Below are 21,702 nucleotides of genomic sequence, written 5' to 3' on the forward strand. Positions count from 1 at the left end.
CCTAATCATGAGGCACCACCATGAGCTCCCACTAACATGGGTCATGGAATTACGTCCTGACCAATGAGGCACCACCACGCAACCATCGTGGAATTACATCCTGACCAATGAGGTACCACCATGAGATCTCACCTAGAGATTCATGGAATTACGTCCTAAACCACACCAAAATCATGTCTCACCAACCAAGCATAACGTTATCATGCATACAAATTCCATGCCAACATTTATAACCAACTATCCATTCATGTTCCATGCCAAGATCATACAATACATGCAAAGTCACTCATTTCATGCTTTAACATAGTAATCCAACCAAACAAGTGACAATCATCCAAGAACATAGGGGAAATTAGGACCTGAGCACATTCTCGCCCAGTTCTCGCTCAGGCTGAAAGGCCTCGCTTAGGCGAGAAGGTTCCCTCGCTCAGGCGAGCTCCTTTCATCTAGGCGAGAGCACATAACATGTTCATATAAATTTACACATCATTCAATAATCAAAAGCACAAGACAGAGCTGAAAAATAATTTGAAATACATTTAAACATGAAACCCTAGCTTCCCTTACCTGGAATAGCTACTGTGAGGGGTTTTGGTACGAGTAGAGAAGCACCACAACTCCTAGAACAGTTTAGTGAGCTGAGAAATAGCAACACCAGAACAACACTAGGTTACCTAGAGGAACCCTAGCTGGGACCACGAAAACAAAGCTTAGAAAGGAGAAGTACGGTTCAAGAACTAACTTACATGAGGCGGTAGTGAGCTTTGAGCTAGCATGACCAAGAAGGGGACTAAACCCTAGCAGAGCTTCTATTGAGAGGAAAATAGAGTATTTGAGAAACTATTTTTCTGAAAGTGAGCAGGAAATGAGAGTGTTACACTGGTTTATAGGCTTTGGACACCCCATGGACCAATCTTAGGCCCAACTGATTGGGGCAGGCCTTTAAAATTAGGGCAGAAAAATAAAGTGTGCCTTAAAGTTCTTATAAAATCTACACACTAAATGGATTATTCAAATAAAAAAGATAAAGATAAATAAAATACTTAAAAGATTAAATAGTGAAATAATAAATGATAAAATTGTGAAAAGATAAACACAATAATAAAGAACATAGATTAATCATAGTAAATTTAACCAAAGTAACTTTTTGAATAAATATTATTATGCCTAATTATGTCTATTATTTTATCGCTTATATACCGTATAAAAACTAATTAGCCAAAGTAACTTTTTGATTATTTCTAGCCAAAGTTTTCACCTTTAATCAAAGTAACTTTTCAATTATTAGCAAAAGCTTATTCAATCATATGAAAGTTTCTAACTTTGACCAAATTAACTTCTCAATTAAAATTGAAAACTCTTTAACTCATATGACTATTACGTTATGTAGATTTAACACTTTGCTAACTTGTTACAATGTAAAAATCATAACTTTTACTTGATTAAGAGACAAAATCCTAAGGCTTAGCACTCCATGGAATGTAAAAATAACATAGAAATAGAAGAGAATAGAGGGGAGAACGTAAAAGATGCGAGAGAGAACGAAATTAAGCCTCTCAAAGGGTTCCTAAACCCCCCAAATGTGTTTTCATAAGTCTCTTTGTATACAAAGAAAACTAAACACTAAACCTTCATTTCTCAATCATCATTGAAATATCTTCTCTTCAAACTTTAGGCTTCACTTCAAGTCCAACATCATTCTTTAAGCTATCTATCCAAAGGAGTATCACTCACAGATGAGAATTTTTACTTCATTGTGGCGAGTCTCTTTGTGCAATTGAAGACTTTAGTCAGTGTAACATCCTGACCGGATATTACGAGTTTAAATAATAATATAAAATAAGAAAATAAAAATCACATATATTATAAACCCATTTCCCAAAAACGCAGAAAATTTCAAATAATTTATTTCATAATAAAGATAACTCTAAGTTCAAATCTTTCAAAATTCAATGAAATACCAACACAGTCTCATAATAGATTACATCTTTATTCTAAAACCATAAATGATAAAACTCTATAAAACTGTTCCCATGAGTTTTCCCCGCTCCGCTGCTAAGCCTCACCAGATCCACCTGCAACATCATTTGCTCCCGTGTACCACGTACACGATCATCGCCAAACACAAGCAAATAGGGTGAGCTAACAATAATAAACATATATATATATATATGGCACAAATATACCAATCACACAATCACACCAAAGGAATTTCATCCTTTGATATCACATCACATGGCCACAACCATGTTATTCGTGTTCTACATCTTCTAGTGAGTACCTCAAGGTGTCTTGCTGTCATACGTATCGGCCACAACCGATAGAGCACGTGCGGGAAACCATGCTACGGATCATACATTGTAACACCAGGTGGAGTTCCCATATACGAACATAATTCGTAACGTCTCAAGACTACCAAACTCGTCAGTCAACTACTGACGAGAGCAATCTATCTGGACCCATCCGTACTGGCCACAACCAACACACTCACACCGGCAACACTCGCCAACCCGAGCTCAACTCGAGGAATGCCATGTGTTTAACCCCTATCCCGAGCTCAACTCAAGGAATACCAGCAAGCCGACCTTTAAGATATCCTATAAGCCTTATAGATCACGCACATCATAGCAAGCATAACACCAATCTGTTGCAGCAAAATTGCCTGATGTGGGACATGTACCGCCAGGCGCTGCCGCTTCCAGATCGCCTGGAGGGGGACACGTACCGCCAAGCGCTGAGCGCCTTAGTCTTCACTGCCACTACAACTATCGCCTGGCGGGACTTCCTTTGTCCCGCCAGGCGCCATGTGCCTTAGTATTTACTAAACTGCAGACTTCGCCTGACACACCCCTTCTTACCGCTAGGCGCCACCGTGATCCAGAACCCCCTGTTTCTACGTTGTCGCTTGGGGAGTAGATCACCACCGCTAGACGCTGCACCAGTACTTGCACAGTACTAGTTTTAGTTCAGGTTCAAGCACACTTCACACCGGTTGCTCACATTCTAAAGTACCCCTAATGAAAAGCATTGCCATCTATAATGTTCCAGGCCTTATAGCACCTCACATGTACATTCATCCCCTAGTCATATAGACCATCCCAAGCATGCTCAAACAAAATATAAGCAGCAACACTCTAACAATTTTAAGCACATGATCTTATGCACCAATGCAATTTAATATTGACACCCATGCCTTCACCAAACCAATTCTCCATATGTGACTAACAAATTGATAGAGACTTACTACATAACCCAATCATGCTTCATTAGAAGTTACTAGGAATTGTCAAGAGGTTATTCATGCATTTTAAAGACTCCAAAATCAGCAATATTGAGTAACGTATATCTCTAGCTACTGACCTCTAAATCAAATATCCACCGTTCAAAGTGAAGAACCACATGTTATAGACCACCTGTCAAAATTTCACCTAAATCAAACGGTTAATGAATTGGGAAATGCAGTTTTACAAAAACTGAAAAATGGTGGCGCCTAGCACCCAAAAGTGAGGAAAGTGGCGCCTAGCGGGACTAAACTACCGCCCGACGGTTCCTGTTGTGCGAAAAGTATGAAAAAAAAACATTTTTCGTGAATCAGAACACCATGCAACTCTGGTATAGCGCCTAGCGGCCAAATGGGTGCCGCCAGGCGGTTCCTGCACCTGCAAACCTTACCCCCTTCACAACAACTCTGATTTCTATCAATTTCTGACTCCATAGGATACGATCCCAATTATTGGGATTACAGTTCATCCCTAACACTTCTCATTCATGAATTCATTCACATTTTCCCCTTAGATTGTTGCCACTATAGAAATTCCTAATTCATCAACCCTAAGATAATATTCCCAAAATTTGGTTCGCGTCGCCTAACAATTCAAACACCTCCGCCAGGCCCTTCATCAGAGAACCTAGAAATGGGTTACAACCCTCTAGGCGGTTTTTGGAAATTTTCCAGAAATTCGCTCCTTTCCGCTTAGTTTGAGTTAAACAAGGTTTGAACCTCTAACCATGCCCTTGTCAAACCAATTCACAACCTTTTAACCAATTCATGTTTCATGAAAATTAATATAATTCTATGATTATATTATCACTCAACATGATCAAGTATACTAATAAAAATAATAATAATTAAATAACACACAAATGACATACATAAGACTTAAACCTAAGTCCTCCTCTTATATAATGAAGTACTCTCAACCACTTGAGCTAATATTTTTCCATGTCATACATGTCAGTATTAAATGCCATAAAGGCTCCCACTACCAGCCTTTATTAATTATTTATTTAATTAATTAATTAAATTCCACGAGTCTTACAATCAGTCTTGCTAAAATATTCTAAATTTCGATTAAACAATAATCATTTTACCATCTAAAAAATAAAAAATAGAATAAAAAAAGGAGTAAACTCTTAATAAGAACAATTAAAGTTAGGCTTAAATATGTTTTTAGTCCCTTAACTTTCATTCAATTTTGGAATTAGTTCATTTTGCAACTTTGGATCAATTTAGTCCTTCATCTTCCGAAATACGTGAATTTAGTCATTTTAATAAACATCTCTTAAGTTTATTTGACATTTCAAGTGTGTTTCAATACATAGCATACAAAGAAAACTAAACACTAAACCTTCATTTTTCAATCATTGTGGCGAGTCTCTTTGTGCAATTGAAGACTTTAGTTAGTCTTGCTAAAATATTCTAAATTTCGATTAAACAAGAATCATTTTACCATCTGAAAAATAAAAAATAGAATAAAAAAAGCAGTAAAATCTTAATAAGAACAATTAAAGTTAGGGTTAAATATGTTTTTAGTTCCTTAACTTTTATTCAATTTTGAAATTAGTTCATTTTGAAACTTTGGACCAATTTAGTCCTTCATTTCCCGAAATACATGAATTTAATCCTTCTAAGAAACATTTGTTAAGTTTATTTGACATTTCACACATAAAAGATTAAATGTTATATTTCATCGGTTAAATGAAGCTCTTAATCAAGCACTGTAACAAAATTTTGAAAAATAGTTACAACAGCTCTTTTATATAATTGATTCTTACATACTTACGCGTCATTAACTAATCAAAACTAATTTAATCGATCATAAAATATCTTAATTGATTAAAACAATCAGAGTTTGAAAAACACTTAAAACACTCTAGATCAATCAATTATCACACTAGGTAGTCGATTATTTTGTTTTGAAATGTCTCAAGGATAGATCAACCGATTACAGATAAAAATAATTGACTAAAAATGTTAAAAAGTGCTTTTTGTTTAACTATGTAAAAATATTTTATCTTTTAATAATAGGTTGTGTGCTTAATTAAAAGTTACAATGAATACCTAGTGCGAAAAACCCAATCGTAAAAAAAACTAAACTCTAAAACTTGAAGTTCATCATTAACACCTTAAAATATAATCAAAATATGTTCATCTCTCTTGGAATTTTGAAGATTTTCTTCAAGATCAATACATAACATACAAAGAAAACTAAACACTAAACCTTCATTTTTCAATTATTGTGGCGAGTCTCTTTGTGTAGACTTTAGTAGATCTCGTTAAAATATTCTAAATTTCGATTAAACAAGAATCATTTTACCATCTGAAAAATAAAAAATAGAATAAAAAAAGCAGTAAAAAAGTTAGGGTTAAATATGTTTTTAGTCCTTAACTTTTATTCAATTTTGGAATTAGTCCATTTTGAAACTTTGGACCAATTTAGTCCTTCATTTTCCGAAATACGTGAATTTAATCCTTTTAATAAATATTTGTTAAGTTTATTTGACATTTCAAGTATATTTCATAATAGTATTTGACTTAACATTAAAGCAAAAATGTGCCAAACAATATAAAAAAACTCAAATACAATCCTGAAATGCATACGAAACATCAAATAAATTTAACATAATTTTATTAAAAAAACTTAATCCACGTATTTTAAAAGATGAAGGACTAAATTGGTTCAAAATTTTAAAATCGACTAATTCCAAAATTTACTGAAAGTTAAAGAAAAAAAACATATTTAACCTTAACCTTAAAGTTAAACCCAAATCTACTTAAAGACAACGTAAAGAAAATAATATGCACCTAAACCGAACCAAATTAAGATCAATATCAATATTTGATATTTATGAGGATTGAGCAAAGGCCTGAAGAAATTTTAAAATCCCTCAAATAAACACGATTCCTTTTGTTTTCAAAGTTTCATTTAATTATTATTACATTACTTTAAATTATCTTTACCTCGTATTTTTCCCTTTTTTGTTGATTATAACATGCTTCTTATTTTGTTTCTAGATGTGATAACTTATTTAATTTAGTTATGATTAATAATTTGTATCAATCGTAATGCTTTTATGTACATTTACTTTTATGCTGATGGTTATATCAATTTAAATTTATTATTTCAAGCAATATAACTATATCAATTAGTTAAAAGTAAACATAATTAACTTATATGTAGTTATTTTCAGAACAAATTCTTTTAATTTATTTGCAAAATCTTAGTTTTACTTCTACTTAAATTTTATTTTATGATGGAATTTATTTTTATTTTTTATTTCAAATTTACTTTATAATTTAAAAATTATTTATAAAATAAGTCATTATCTCCCTCCTAAAATTATCTTAGCAAATAATGAAGTTCCTAAGTTTCTCTCACTTTTTCTACATACAGAAATCCCTTTCCATTTTGATTTTAAAATCTTAGTGGAAAAACAGAAAGTTTAGGAAGGTGGAGTAGACTTTCCCTCCTACACTACACATTAGTAAACTCTTCTTGGCTAGTTTTTCTCCACACGTTTCATTCTTCCGTTTGCATTCTCTTGTGGCAAATGGCGACGGAAATTGAATCGGCATTGATATTTCTGGGAACGGGAAGTTCGGGATCGGTTCCCTCCATGAGTTGCCTCATTGAACCTTCAGATCCTCCGTGTTCTGTTTGCACTCAATCCCTTTCTCTCCCACCTCAATCCAACCCTAACTACAGGTACCATTTTGTTTACACTTCATCAATCATTGTAAGTTTGTTGAGTTTACCGTAAATTCTAAGTTATCTCAACCTTGGTAGACGGAGTAGAACTTTTTACTTTAGCAATTCGTAGAAATTAAGCTCAATTCCATAATTGAATCGTGCTCTTTCATTGTTTGTATTATGGACTTGGCTTTGCAGGTGCAATACCTCTCTGTTAATCAAATATTACTCTCAAACCGATGCCACTCACAAATATATATTGATTGATGCTGGCAAGACCTTCAGGGAGTCTGTACTTAGGTGGTTTGTTTTCCATCGCATTCCCAGAGTAGATTCTGTCAGTCGCTCAACTTCCTTTCTTTGTTTACTATGCTTGTTTTTGGTTAAACTTTCTAAATATTTGATTCAATATGAATCTAACTTTGTATGTGTTCAGTCAGGTGTCTTATTTTGTTCCAGATGGAGCTTTTTTTTGGTGTTTGTTACCTAGTGTAATACATTAGTTAACTCTTGCTTGAATTGTAGATTGTTTTGACTCATGACCATGCTGATGCAACCCTTGGATTGGATGATATTCGTGCTGTGCAGCCATTTAGTCCCACAAATGATATTGATCCCACCCCAGTTTACTTAACTCAACGCTCAATGGAGAGGTAAACTAGTAACTTTCTCTGTGATGTATATTAGAATAAAATATAATTAGATATAATATATAATCAGTTATTTAGTTTCCAGACATTATATATATTATATATAGTGACTTATTTAGTTTCTAGATATTATAGATAATAAGTTATTTTGTTTCTTTTTCTATTCGGTCTGTTAGTGTGTTTGTTATTATACATAGATTTCACCTTTTCTACCTTTCTTTCATTAATATGGTATCAATAGTGATTTTTCCGCATTTACTCTCATAACTTTTTTGGTTTTTTCCCTGGATACCATGGATGAATCTATTCTTTTTTGCATTCACTCTTCCGATAATCCTGACTTATGATATGATCTCGAGGGGTCAATGTAATTTTGAGTTTTCTTTGTAGTTAACCATGGAAAAAAATTATCCATATAAAGAAAGTTAAAGGCAATATTAGTGGGAGTTAATTACTAATGGATATTAAAGATGAGAAATAATGATCCATGTCAGTCTCATCTTATTATGCAAGCAAAGTTAGGATCAATTTGGGAATCTTTGATTCAACCAAAACCTACTCATACGTGTACCTGCAACTACATCCAACTGTGGTGTGCCTATGAACAAATGGAGTATGTTTTGCACTTTCTCGTGGGTCTTAATGAAGCTTATTCTTCGATCAGAGGTCAAATTCTTTCAATGGATCCTTTTCCCTTTATCACCAAGACATTTTCTTTGGTTATTCAAGAAGAGAACCAAAAGGACATTCGTAGTCAGCCAAAAGTGAATCTTCCCATGCTTTCACAATCAAGAATGGTTTTTATTTTATGAACAAGAATGGTAGACCGGTGTGTGCTCACTATGGGATCACCGGTCATAGCAAAAATCAGTGCTATAGGTTGGTTGATTATCCACCACCCAACTACAAAAGTTAGCATTCGTTTATCAAGATTCTAGTTAGACCGTCTCTTAGGACACTAGAAAGGATTCTTCCTTTTTTCAACTTACAACACAACAATACAACAATTGTTGAATCTCCTCCAAGGTCAAACACCAAATCTCACATAGTCAATTGCTCATAGTGGTATGATTATGTCTACTCTCAAGGCTAAACCTTTTCCAATTTTTTCTGCCATTTCTATTAATCATTCGGTTAAAGGTAGTTGGATCATTGATTCAGGTGTTAGTACTCATGTAACTCATTCTTTGTCATATTTTCAATCTTACACATACTTCAGTACTTGAAGTCCACTTTAGGTCAAGGTCTCTTTTTCTCAAATTTCATTTCATGTTTTAGCATATGCTGATGTAGACTGAGGCAAATATTTAGATACTAGAGAAAATCAACTATTGGATTTTGTGTTCTTTTGGTGATTCTCTAATTTTCCAGAATTTTGTCAAATAATGTACGTCCAAGTCTTTAGTAGAACCAAAATATCGTGCTTTATCTTCAGTAGCTAGTGATGTATTTTAGCTTCAAAGATTACTCAAACATCTTTTAAGTTTCAATAGACACAACTATGCTCTTTTGTGATAACAAATCTGTTATGCACCTTGTTTCTAATCCTTCTCATCATGAGAGGTCTAAACATATAGATATTCACTATCAATTTCTTCAGGTACTTGTTAAAAAGCAACTCATGACTCTCATTCATGTTAGAATCGAGCATTAAATAGTTGATATGTTCACAAAGGCCTTCTTGCTATTGCCTTCAACCATTTCATTGGGAAATTGGGAATCATCAACATTTATTCTCCAATTTGAGGGGGATATTACAATAAAATATAGTTAGATGTTGTATATATTATATATGATCAAATATTTAGTTTTTAGGTATTTTAAATAGGATTAAATATGTTTTTAGTCCTTAAACTTGGATGCAAAATTGGAATTGGTCCATGTCCTAAACTTTGGTCCTCAAACATTAGAAATGAATAGATATATCCTTCTAGCCCAACTGTGTTAACATGTTAAACAACATTTCAGGTTGGCGTTTGAGCTGTTTACACCATTTGATATGTTTTGTTAAGAAGTAAACTTTAAACCTAACTCAATCCTATAAAACCGACTTGTAAGGTGAGGTTTACACCCACTTATATACTATAAACTTGTCTTATTTCTAGTCGATGTGAGATCTCCAACACGTTCCAACTCAAATGCAATCCAAGAACACTATTTAACACGTAAAAGAATGTTAACGTCTTGTGTTAAAAGGATTATATCCATTTACTTTTGAAGTTTGGAGATCAAAATGTATCAAAGATTGGGACAGGGACGACTTCCAATTTCACGTCTAAGTTTAGCGACTAAAAACATATTTAGCTCTTACAAATGTTATATATAATAAGATATTTAGTTTCTAGATATTATAGATATTATGTATAATCCATTATTTTGTTTCCTTTTTTGTTTAGCCCGTTAGTATGTTTGCTATTGTATATAACTTTTACTTTTCTATAAATGATAAATTTGATTCAATGAATTATTTTATACCTTTCCTTTTTAATAATGTGAGCTGGTCAAATATCCTAGGTTTGTGAGAAAATTGGCTTACTAAAATCCCAAGTGGGAACATTGGTGGCATGAAATTATATTTTGCTTTACACTTGAGAAAGTAGGAGCTCTAAGGAAGCACTCACACCCGATAAGCTTTTAGTTTTGTTACAGAATATTGATAGACACAGTTTTTGCTTTGAAAATATTTCTGATTGCAGTACAAGTCTTATGTCAGCATTATTCATCTTTCACTTGATTTTGTGGATGCATTTTTTTCTAGATAGTTGATTTCTTGTTTGCACATTTGCAACAGAATGGAAAAGGTCTTTCCTTATTTGGTTCGGAAAAAACAGAAAGAAGGGCAAGAAATACGAAGGGTGGCCCAGTTTTGCTGGAACATAGTTGCTGAAGATTGTAACCAACCTTTTTTTGCATCAGGCTTAAAATTGATTCCTTTGCCAGTTAATCACAGCGAACTTTGTCATTGATGGTAGGAATGCAATAGCACTTTTAAATTACATGGACTTATGGACTACATTTCTGGATTTAGGTAATGCATGGAGAGGATTATATCTGTCTGGGTTTCCTTTTTGGTAATAAAGATAGGGTGGCTTATATTTCTGATGTTTCACGGATTCCAGCTAGTACCGAGTATGGTGAGTTTTGATGTCATTTCTTCCTCCTTGGTCATATGTGCTACTTCATTAGTGCTATCTCTCATAAACATCACTTGGTATATAGGTCATTTTATGCTATTACATTAGTCTCACTTTTCCAATATAAAAAAAATAAAATCATTTCTTCTTTTCTTCTCTCTGAACAAACTTTAAATTTGGATCATTCATGTGCAATAAGATGAGTTATTATCTTTCTGTTAATTAGTTTCAAATGAGAAGCTAAGAACATTTCCAACTGTCCTTTAAAGACTTCTGATAAATACTTTAATTCGTATTCTTTTATGATGATTATTCCCCCGCTATTCGTTGATAAGGAAGCTTCTGCTCTCCTTCATTGAGGAACTTAATGTTCTCTGTATCACCAACTATTTCTACCTTCTATACTCAATGTTCTCCATTAGAGGGAAAGTTTGATATTAACGACAAAGTTAAAGAAAATACCAAACTAGTGTCAAGAAAGTATTTCAATATGATTTAGATCTCATCAAAGGTCAGCTAGAATTGAGTTTCCTGACCTAAAATATTAACCTCGATGTCTTTATCATGGTATATCATCCAGAAGAAGCAGTAAGTTCATGAATTTGTAGCCTTGTCTCTTCATTGAAACAATAGGAAGACAGCTGAGACATCTAGAAGCTTTTGAAATATTCATACATCATTATAAAACCCTATGCAGATGTATGCTTTCTGACAGCAAAAATGTCATTTTTCTACAGTCATTTCAAAAAATGGGGCTGGACAGTTGGATCTTCTTATTTTGGATTCATTGAAAAAGGTCAGAGCTTGCGTTTTCAATTGTTGTTGATCTCTCATTTTGTCTGTGTTACTGTTCTACAAAAAATTTACCTGTCTTTTCTCCTAGAGCAAACTTTTCCATTGATTTTCTAATATAAGACAAGCAAACTAGTATAATAACTTGATCTATGAAGAACATTAATATATTACTAAACACATTTACTGGACTAAATAAATGCATTGAAATTTGTGATCGCATGAGGATCTCCGTAATTTTAAAATAAAACCCTGTTTCTATCTATTGTGAATTTTTTCAGTGACAAAATCTACTGGATGTAACAATGAAAATTTTGGTAAAAAAGTGTTTTAGTACTTGTACCTTTGGACAAACTTGATTTTGATCCTTATCATCGCTGTAATCACCTTTAGATTCATGGAGGGAAAATGCTTTAAGAGAGAAATGCAAAGAAATAGAACTCTTGTTTGAAGCACATGAATACCAAAGTGTTAAAACTGGAATGGGATTTGCTAAGAGAGAAGGAAGAACAAATGAAAGAATGAATTGTATTATTCAAGAATGAAATAATGGGTACATGATAAGCACCAAGGACTTGGGAAGCCACCCTTATAAGCTATATAATATGGGATTAGAATCAAACACTTAAATATCCTCTCAAAATTATATTGATCGATACGAGACCTAGGCATCCAATAGTACCTAAGTTCCTATCGTGTTATCATTTGCGAACAAGTGTTTTTGTGGTTTTTAGTTTACAACACTTTGGCTTTTGGTTTACAAGACTTTGTTCAACTTTCTTGTTGGTCAAAACCCTCTACCAGCCCATTGGTACTCCTTTTAAAGACACCGATTACCAACACTGCACAAGTCCATTGACTGAATGCTCCTCGTGTAAGTTTAATCTCCTACTTCAGTTATTCTCTACTACACACTACCACCAGAATTATTATCATCACCTGTCTAAACGCAATGCTGGCTGTGTGAGGTTTCTTCCTCCTAGAATATACTCTTCACATTGTGGACCAAATTTGGCCTGGATCAAGCAACTTATTCCTCACATCTGATTCTATGGGTCCACCAACTTGCTAGTTCCTTTTTGACAAATAATGTTAGGATTTCCTTTTCTGTAATTTTCTCAACAATGCTCATCTGGTTGACTTCATTTGAACTTGTTTTTTGTGGTTCATATTTTAATGTTCGCAAGTAAGCTTGATTGTTTTGCTTCACCTTATTTGATGGATTGTACTGTCTTGCATTTTCTGATACATATTTTTCAATTTCATTTTTCAGTTTTTTATTTGTTTATTTTCTCAAAAATAATGGTGTCCTTCTTGATATTTCCTCTTTGTTACTACAGACTGGATCACACAATGTTCACTTTTGCCTTCCACAGGTTAGTTTGGCTTTTTAAAAGAAAATTATGTTTAGACTTGTTATTATTGAGAAGTCTCACATCTTCTGTCTCAATTTTTGGAGGATCACTGATATATTTGATGGACACCTATTATCAATTGATTTTAAGATGAAATCTAACATGGTATTGGAATATATAACTCATCTTGCTAATTGTTAGATTTGATAGGCTCGCCTGTTTTGGCAGACATGTGGAAGGGGGTGTTGGGATGTCTTACATCGCCTACCTCAAATTCCTGGAGTGTGGCTCATTTTGTTGGGAAATTTTACTTAATGCTAATCAAGGGTGTCAAAGAGCGTTAATCTAACTCAAACTAAACCCGACTCCCTTTTTGATGTGCTAGATATTTTGTAACTTGGTTCAACCATGGGTTGGTGGGTTAAATGTATTGGCTCATTGAAGCATATTTTGCTCTCTTAACTTGTTTCATATATTTATTATAGTACAATCAATTTGGATTGGCTCGACTCACCTGTTTATAGCATTACAATCAGGATGTTCATTTATTTCACGAAACATTAACCATTAGAAAGTGATAATATAAATATAGTAAGTAAAAATCAAAGTGTTAATTTATATAATTGGACAAACAAATAAATTAAGCATCTAATTCATTCAAATGCTATTGAAAAACATTTTAGTCTTAAAAAAGCAAGGTGTCAACCTACATAACTAAAAGTGGTAAATAATCATAATGAAAAAATGATGAAAACAATTATAGTTATTGGTAGGTCATGTTTCAATCCATCTCGAACTTGACTCAAACTCAAACTCGTTTAACCATCAAATTAAAGTTAAGTTCAATTTAGCTCACATATAAATTTCCAACTCAATCTAGTTTAAACCTAGAGTGAGTCGGTTTGGCACACGAGTTTGAGATCATTTTGACAAATGCCAATTAGTTAAGTTGAAATTTGACAATTATGTCCCCTATGGAGAAATGTCATTGTTTGTAATTTTACAGGCCCTTGAAACTGTGAAGAGGTTGTGTCCAAAGCAAACCTTATTGATAGGAATGACTCACGAGTTTGATTACTACAAGGACAATGAGTTTTTAATGGAGTGGTCCAAAAGGTAGTGTACTTCTTCCCATTTGTCAAAATTGCAAAAGAAACTAATAAAAATGTAACTACTGATATTTTGATTCATAACACTCATCAACAATACCATGGGAATATCGTCTAACTATTTACCTCCGTTGTTTGTACTTGGTGGTTGTATGTTATGGACACTAGCATATTTCACTATTGATTGTTCTATAATTGTGCTTAGGGAAGGACTACCGGTGCAACTTGCTCATGATGGCTTGAGAATGCCCATAAACTTATAGTAAGGTAATACTCATGAACTTGAATCTAAGTCTCAAAAAGTAGCATTGATAAATATGTTGAAAATTCAAAGCTTAAAAGTTTGTTACTAGCTATATAAGCAAGTCTGTCTGTCATATTGTTTTCTGTAAAACACATTCTGTCAAGTATACAATTCTTTCAGATAGTGATGGTTAACATGTTATTAGATCTTCTTGAGAATTTGTGAGAATTGTGACTTGTGAGTGATTCTTCACTGTTTTTCACCATTACATATGTGTGTGTCTTGGGAGATTAATAATGTGCGTAGAAGAAGAGTCTTGTGAGATCGCATAGTGTAAAGAAAGTCGTATAAAGCAATATTGTTCTCGGATCCTTACCTGTTTTTTTTATGGGAAGTTATTTGACTTTTAATTAAGATTTGTTTAAAGTGATATATCATTGATAACTTCTATTTTAAACTTCCCTATTCTCCTTAAACAAGCTCAACTTTTTCCATACTTAGTTATAGAAATGTACTCCCTCTTTACCATAATGACCGTAGTTTTAGTCATCTAAAAATAGAAAAATTCTAAATTGACAGATATCTTCCGTTCAAACGTTAATTTGTTTCTTCCCAATTTTTCTTCAAATCAATTACTTTGTCTTTAGTCAAAGAATACATTTATAGAAAAAGTGAAACTATGTTAGTTAAACTATTTTAAAAAGTGGCGTATTTATTATTCTTCTTTGTATGTGTGAAAGAATCTAAAATTACTGTCATATATATTGGAGGAAGCAAAGAGAAATGTGTCCTCCCCCAAATACCTTTTCCAATGGATATTATTTGTATTTCAATGAAAATTGATTCCCGTATTAATTTTTTAAAGATTATATTGTGCCTGTACCATATCAAAGAATGGATGTTTTAGTTTTTGTACAGTGGAATGGACGATGAACTGTTGTGATGGATTTCCTATTTTTCTAAAATTTTGGTGAAATTGTATAGAAGAATGAAATATTCGGTAGGCCGAAAACAAATAACGAATAATTTATATATTATAACTTATTAACGAAAATGAGATATTGCTATAATTACTATATCATTAGGGATGTCAAACAAATCTATACTTATAGGTATTTGCGAATAAAAAACTCCACAACGGGTAGGAAATATATATTGTATATAGGGATGGCAACGGGTCGGACATGGATAATATGATATTCGTACTCGACCCGCTAAAAAAAAATTCGTCCGTTATCTGCCCGTTTACCCGTCGGGGGTATCCGCTTAAAAAATACCCGCGGATATTTTTAAAACCTGCGGGTACCCGTGGATATCCGATACCCGCAAATATTTAAAAAAATATGAATTTTATAAATTTTTTAATATAAAATTATAAAAATAAAATATAAATTAAATTAAATTATAATTATAATTAAATTTAACATAATAAAATATACTGTTACTTCTAATTTTAATTAAATTTAACTTAATAAAATATAAATTAAATATTAATTTTAATTTTTTGCGGGTAACGAGTACCCGCGGGTACGGATAGTATGATACCCGTACCCGACTCGTTTATAACCGGGTATTAAAATACCCGTTACCCGCTACCAGCGGGTAATAAATACCCGCGGGTAGTAACTATCTGTCGCGGATTTTATCCGCGAATATCTGCGGGCACGAATATTTTTGCCATCCCTAATTGTATATGGATATTTACGGGTAATGGGTACGGATATTTTTAATACTCACATGTTAACGGGGGCGAGTACGAATATCATGTATCTGTATCTGTGGATATCCGTAGCCGCTGTACTCTAATTTAAATTAAATAAAAAATAAAAAAGAAACATGATTAAAATATTAACATATTAATTTTCAATGAATTATTTTTTTATCCATTAGTTAAAAAAAATCATTTCTTTGTAAATTGTCATTCAACATTGTTTAAATGGATTATTTGGATTTTATTTAAAATTTATGAATGTTATCTATTGTATTTTATTTGAATTTACGATTAAAATATGTTGTTAAATATTTATTTTTATTTTTTTGTAAATATTCGTGGATATTTGTGAATATTAAAAAAGTATACGAGTATCCGTATAACGGATATCCGACGAATATGAGTACGGGACATATATTTATCTAAGGTAAGGCATGGGGAGCTACTACCCGTATTTTATTTGTCCCGTTGACATCCTAATCATCATAAATTTGATAGAAGAAATTATAATTATTCATTGAAAAATTAGATGTTATTAAGATAATTTAAAATAGTAGAATAAGTTGAAAAAAAATAATCTTAATAATAATGTTATTTAATCTGTATATAAACATGTGAATCTTGATGGCAGAGGCGTTTCAATTTCATTGTCAATCTTTGTAGTGTGAGATCAACGGTAAGGGAACAGTTGATAATTACTTTCAATTTAACATTTATGAGTTTATATGACAATAATAAGTTGAATGTGTTTAGAATTTAGGATTTAAGTATTCATTATATTTATCATTAGAACAAAATAAATCTAATGAATACAATCACAATAAAATAAATCTATTAAAGTAAAATGAATTGAAACAATGAAGATTGTAAATGTCTAATTTGACAAAATAATAAATTGATTAGCTTTTATTTTAAATAGATTAAGGTAATTAAAAATCACTTTAAATTTTCTAATGGTGTGTTTAGATGACACAATTTAAAAGAGTAATTCTTTTATTTAAAAAATTTGAATAAGGAGAATGTGATGTTTGGACGAGAAAATTAAAAAGAAATTGAAATTAGAAAATTATAATAAGGTATTTCAAATGATTAAAGTAGTAAAATTTGAAATTCATTCCAAAAAGAAGAAAATTGAAATTTCCAAGTTGTAAAATTGCTTATTGCTTAGAACAAAAGAAGTTCACAAATACAAAAAGTCGAGTCGAATTGGGCCAAAGGTTGAGCATCGAGTCAAAGGTCGGATTGAGTTGGCTCGGGTCAAAGGTCGAAGCTGGTCTAAGGTCGAGTTGAGCTGGTTATGGACAAAAGATCGAGTCGAGTTAGGTCCAAACCAAAAGTCGGATCAATTTGATTTGGTTAAGTTTGAACAGATTCAGATTGTATCAGTGTTAAATCGATTCAAATCAGGTCGAACCATATGAAATTGAACCAAGTTAAATTAAACTTAAATGTAGAGTTGAGTTTAGCATAAAATAAAAATGTCAAATATTTCAACTAATTTATCCAAATTAATTATTAGATATTTTAATTTTTTAAAATTATTAAAATCTCTGATCCAAAAACACAAGATAATAGAAATTTTCCGTGTTCATCATGAGCACAACAGGATTCGAGTTCCATTTTTATTTGTCATAAATAGGTTTAATCGTATTTTTGGTTTTTCAAGTATCAGAATAAACGTTTCTTGCATGCGTGTTGACTGATATTGAATGGCATGCCTGTGACCTATTTTATGAAGCCCTGTCCATGACGTTAACACGTGAGTAACTGTTGTGGGTCTACATTGCTGAACGTGTATCAACTTTACATTCCTTTCAAAGCTGTTTATGGTCTTCGGATTCTTCTCTTCCATGGACTTTCTTTTGCTTGGGTTTCCTTTTCAATTATTAATATTATTTTTTAATTAATGAAAACAGGAAATGTTGAATTATTTTTTAAATGCTAAACGTGTCTAACCTTTTTTTTTATGAAATATATATATATATATATATATATATATATATATATATATATATATATATATATATATATATATATTAAAAACGACCATTTTTAAGTTTAAAATTGGAAAGCTATAATTTAAATTTGTTGGTAATTAAAAATATTTCACGCTGTCAACAAATTATGTATTGACATATGTTTAAAACCAGTCAATATAAATAGAAATACTTATTACTAAAGAATAAAAATAGAAACCTAAATGTTTATTCATAAAGGTGTTACTCATTTCAATTATTTTTCTAGATCAAGAGAAATTTCATTTTATTTAAAGTGAGGTACACTAACCAAATAATACTGTTTAATAAATTGGAAAAAAATTTGTACATATCCCATATATCTTTTACAAGAGATAATTCCATTTAATTTGAATAAGATTATTATAGATAAGAAACTTTTCTTAAATATTTAACGTGATTAAAGTTAGAGGCTAAAACATGTGTTTTGGTACAATAATGCAAACAAACATATGAATGAGTCAAACATTTGTGAATGTAAAATTCCAAGTTCCAAGTCACCTTTATTTAAATATATTCAGTCGTTTCTGGCAAAGCAAAAGGAAATTGCCAGGTGAATTGCTTCTCCAAAATTCAAAATTTGGAACAATTCTCGGAAACAACCTTGCTATTTACCAAGTTTTGAGCATGCGTGTGTTGTGCTTCACGACTCATGTTTGACAAAATGTCAGACAGAAAAATAGTATTTGTATCCTTTCTTTGCAACGAAACATAGACAGTGTTTTTGTAATGCAGACAGAAGGGAAGAGAGTTATAAGAAAAAGGATGAAGACATGCTCTATGGATTTTCACAACAAAGATTTGGACATAAGTTTCTATGTTTTCAAGCCAACTGTGGTAATTGTTGACCATCTTGTTCACGGACTCCAACAGTTTTCCTTACTCACTCAGAATCTTGGTTGTGTACAAAGCTCCATATTTAGGAGCATACATGGAAATATGGTAAGTTCTTCTTACCTTTCTCTAATTTTATATTTTCTCAACTCAGTTTCAATTATCTTTCAATTCTCTATTGTGTACTTTCTTTATCGTTTCTGAATTCTATATATACACTGGAAGTTATGTTGATTAACCTGTGAAAAAAAGCTGGTACACATATGCTGATATATAGATTGAAATCTTATGTTAAAGTATTTTATCATGTGAGATTCATCAGGAATCCTAAAGTTAGAAGCACAACACTCTAAATCCTGATATTGTTTAGCAGAAAGTTTTTCTTGGAACCAAGATGACTAACCCAGTAAACCTTTTCAGATTATGATTATTCATTTCAGTTTCAATAATAAAAACTACTGTCCTTTTTTTAGTTAATGTGTCACTTTAAATTACTCTATTACGTGTTAGTGCTAGTTCTTGCCCCCCACCAAGCATATCATTCTTCACTGTTTCTTTTCTTTTTCTGCACTGTGTTAAAAAGTCATGTTCTGAAATCAGATCATATGGTATGGAGCATGGAAGAAAGGGTCAAGTGATGAAAAGGACAAGCTAACAGAAAATCTTGTAAGTTTGATCCCTATCTCTTGAACTGATTTCATTGTTTCCTTTTTTTGGAATACTGAAATAGACTTTAAAGTACTTCAAATAGGACAGAGACAGAATAAGTGTTGTTAGTATTATTCAATCATGTGTAGAGTTTCACTTTCAACATACCATGTGTAATGCATTTAATGAAATGTGTACTGTTGAAGTAAAACTCCAAATTTAATTAGAGAAAAACACTAATTATGTGCTACTACATTATGTAAGCTTTGTTCTATAGTAATCTATATAGAAGCTACAGAATTATGTTGCTGAACAAAAGAGTAATTATATATCTGAACCACAATTAAGTGTGTATATGTTTATAAAAGAAAAAATTATTGGAACAAAAAATAAATACTACTACAAAGCAATGGTCACCAAGTAATCTAAAAAGCTGTCTGATCATAATGCACAATGCATAAACAGTACTAGCAGCTTCTCAGCTATGACACAAACACCCACGTCTGGAGATTGTGGTTAACAGTAATGGAAAAGGTGTATATTAGTGGATGAATACTGTTAAATTTTGTGTTTGACAAATTCTTTTCCACACTATTTTGAGATGAAAATCAACATTATACTGTTTGGTTAGGATTAGCACACTCTTCACATGAGGAAATTCTGGAATAAAATGTTAGATAAAAAAAGTATATGTTTATAATCATCAAACTTCCTCCAAGGCTTATTTAAATATTTGTTTTCAAATAACCAAACTAATATTATTTTTGGGACAAGAAGTCTAGATATCGACTCACATGTCTTGATCTTGTTTTAAAAAAGCTCTCTGTAAGTATTTCCAGGGAAGAAAATAATAAAAAATAAAATATTGTTTTTCATAAATTAAAATTACCTTCTACATAAGTTAAAAAAAATAAAATCATATAAGAACTGTAAAAAATTAGTTTACAGATGAAAAAGTTCTTCTGAACATGCCTTTTCTACTTAATGTCATGCATTAGAGGCGTGATGGAAAATTAATGTTATGGAATGGTTTTCTACTTTCTTTGCACGACAGTAAATAAAACTAATTATGTAGCTGTAGTGAGTCAATGTTTCATTTTTGCAGTAAGCATTCCACCATTCAAAGTTCATGTGGGGTTAATTATTTTACACAGAAATGAAGATGTATGATAATACTTGAGTTAGACCGTAGAAGTATATATTTGTTATCTGATTAACAGCACACATGTTTTACAATTTAGATTTGAACTTTGTACATGGTGCAAAAGTTGTGTCTCAATTATATACATTGTTTTGTCCCTATTACTAGTTAATAAGAGATCTGTGATAAAATGTTCTCAACTTCTGCTTCTCTTTTCTTTCTTTTTGCAATTCCCTCTGCAGCAATCAATGCTAGCCAATACTGTAACAAGAATGGCAGTGTTAGTTGAACATAATTTCCTTGATGCATATGCTGGAGAATCAAGAGATGGTTCTTTAACTGTAAAGTTCAGCACTGGTGACATAATCTCCATGGACTCAGTAGTGACAACTACTAGGGACCTTAATGACCTTTCCTATGCAGCACTAGCAATTTTTAGGTCCCGTTTTCCCAAAATAGATGGCATAATTTCTGGCCTTTGCATGAAAGGCCAATGCTTACCATGTGTGGTATGCATTCATGTGTGGCAGTCCCTACAATTTTGTTACTCATGGATTCTCCACCCAGACCATAGAAAGTGGATGATGCCATATCTTGAACGATTCTCTACTGAAATGAAGTATGATATTTTTCGAGTAGTTTATGTTAGTGGTGACAATGTAATGAATCTTCCCTCTGATTTTCCTCATAGGATGTTAGAAGATGAAGAAGAGAACACACGACACCTGATGCAACAATGAGAACACAACATATGTTGCAAGGATTTGTATATTGTTGTATCCTTTTAGGTAAAATGAGTTCAATGATAAAACTTGACTAAACATAACTGTCGAGCTCATTTAAAGCTAAGCAAAATTGATTTTATATGTTAATGTAGATTAAAATTGATTTTGGAGTTATATGATTTTTGTTTATAAATGTTATTATAGATTGGCTCGATTTAAGTACAGTGGGTAACCAAGATTGGTAGTCCTCTCGGAGCAACCGATGAACTTCATCAACCACTTGACACCATTTAACTGAAACACATACAAAAGAAGAAAAACAAAAAGGTTAAGGGCCAAAATTGGTTTCCATTGAGTTGAATTTCCACACAAG

General features: G+C 32.1%; 2 protein-coding genes across 8 annotated transcripts; both read left to right on the forward strand.

Moving 5' to 3' along the window:
- The first annotated feature begins 6,669 nt into the window (after positions 1–6,669).
- On the forward strand, positions 6,670–14,500 carry LOC114175055 (putative hydrolase C777.06c). 7 transcript variants are annotated; one of them, XM_028059810.1, is made up of 9 exons: positions 6,670–6,986; positions 7,170–7,308; positions 7,497–7,624; positions 10,413–10,560; positions 10,650–10,755; positions 11,493–11,551; positions 12,888–12,923; positions 13,909–14,018; positions 14,217–14,500. In XM_028059810.1, the coding sequence occupies exons 1-9, from the start codon at positions 6,832–6,834 to the stop codon at positions 14,272–14,274; spliced, it is 939 nt and encodes a 312-aa protein (XP_027915611.1). In that variant the 5' UTR covers positions 6,670–6,831; the 3' UTR covers positions 14,275–14,500. The 7 variants fall into 7 exon arrangements, with proteins under 7 accessions (XP_027915611.1, XP_027915612.1, XP_027915613.1 ...); XM_028059811.1 differs by lacking the exons at positions 13,909–14,018; positions 14,217–14,500 and adding an exon at positions 13,113–13,411; XM_028059812.1 differs by lacking the exons at positions 13,909–14,018; positions 14,217–14,500 and adding an exon at positions 13,131–13,411.
- A 4,055-nt stretch (positions 14,501–18,555) lies between these two features.
- On the forward strand, positions 18,556–21,453 carry LOC114176764. The gene is made up of 3 exons (XM_028061912.1): positions 18,556–18,923; positions 19,416–19,481; positions 20,847–21,453. Exons 1-3 carry the CDS (start codon positions 18,711–18,713, stop codon positions 21,342–21,344), a joined length of 777 nt encoding a protein of 258 aa, XP_027917713.1. The 5' UTR covers positions 18,556–18,710; the 3' UTR covers positions 21,345–21,453.
- The last annotated feature ends 249 nt before the right edge of the window (positions 21,454–21,702 follow it).

This window comes from Vigna unguiculata, chromosome 3 (assembly GCF_004118075.2).
Source record: "Vigna unguiculata cultivar IT97K-499-35 chromosome 3, ASM411807v1, whole genome shotgun sequence".
Taxonomy (NCBI): domain Eukaryota; kingdom Viridiplantae; phylum Streptophyta; class Magnoliopsida; order Fabales; family Fabaceae; genus Vigna; species Vigna unguiculata.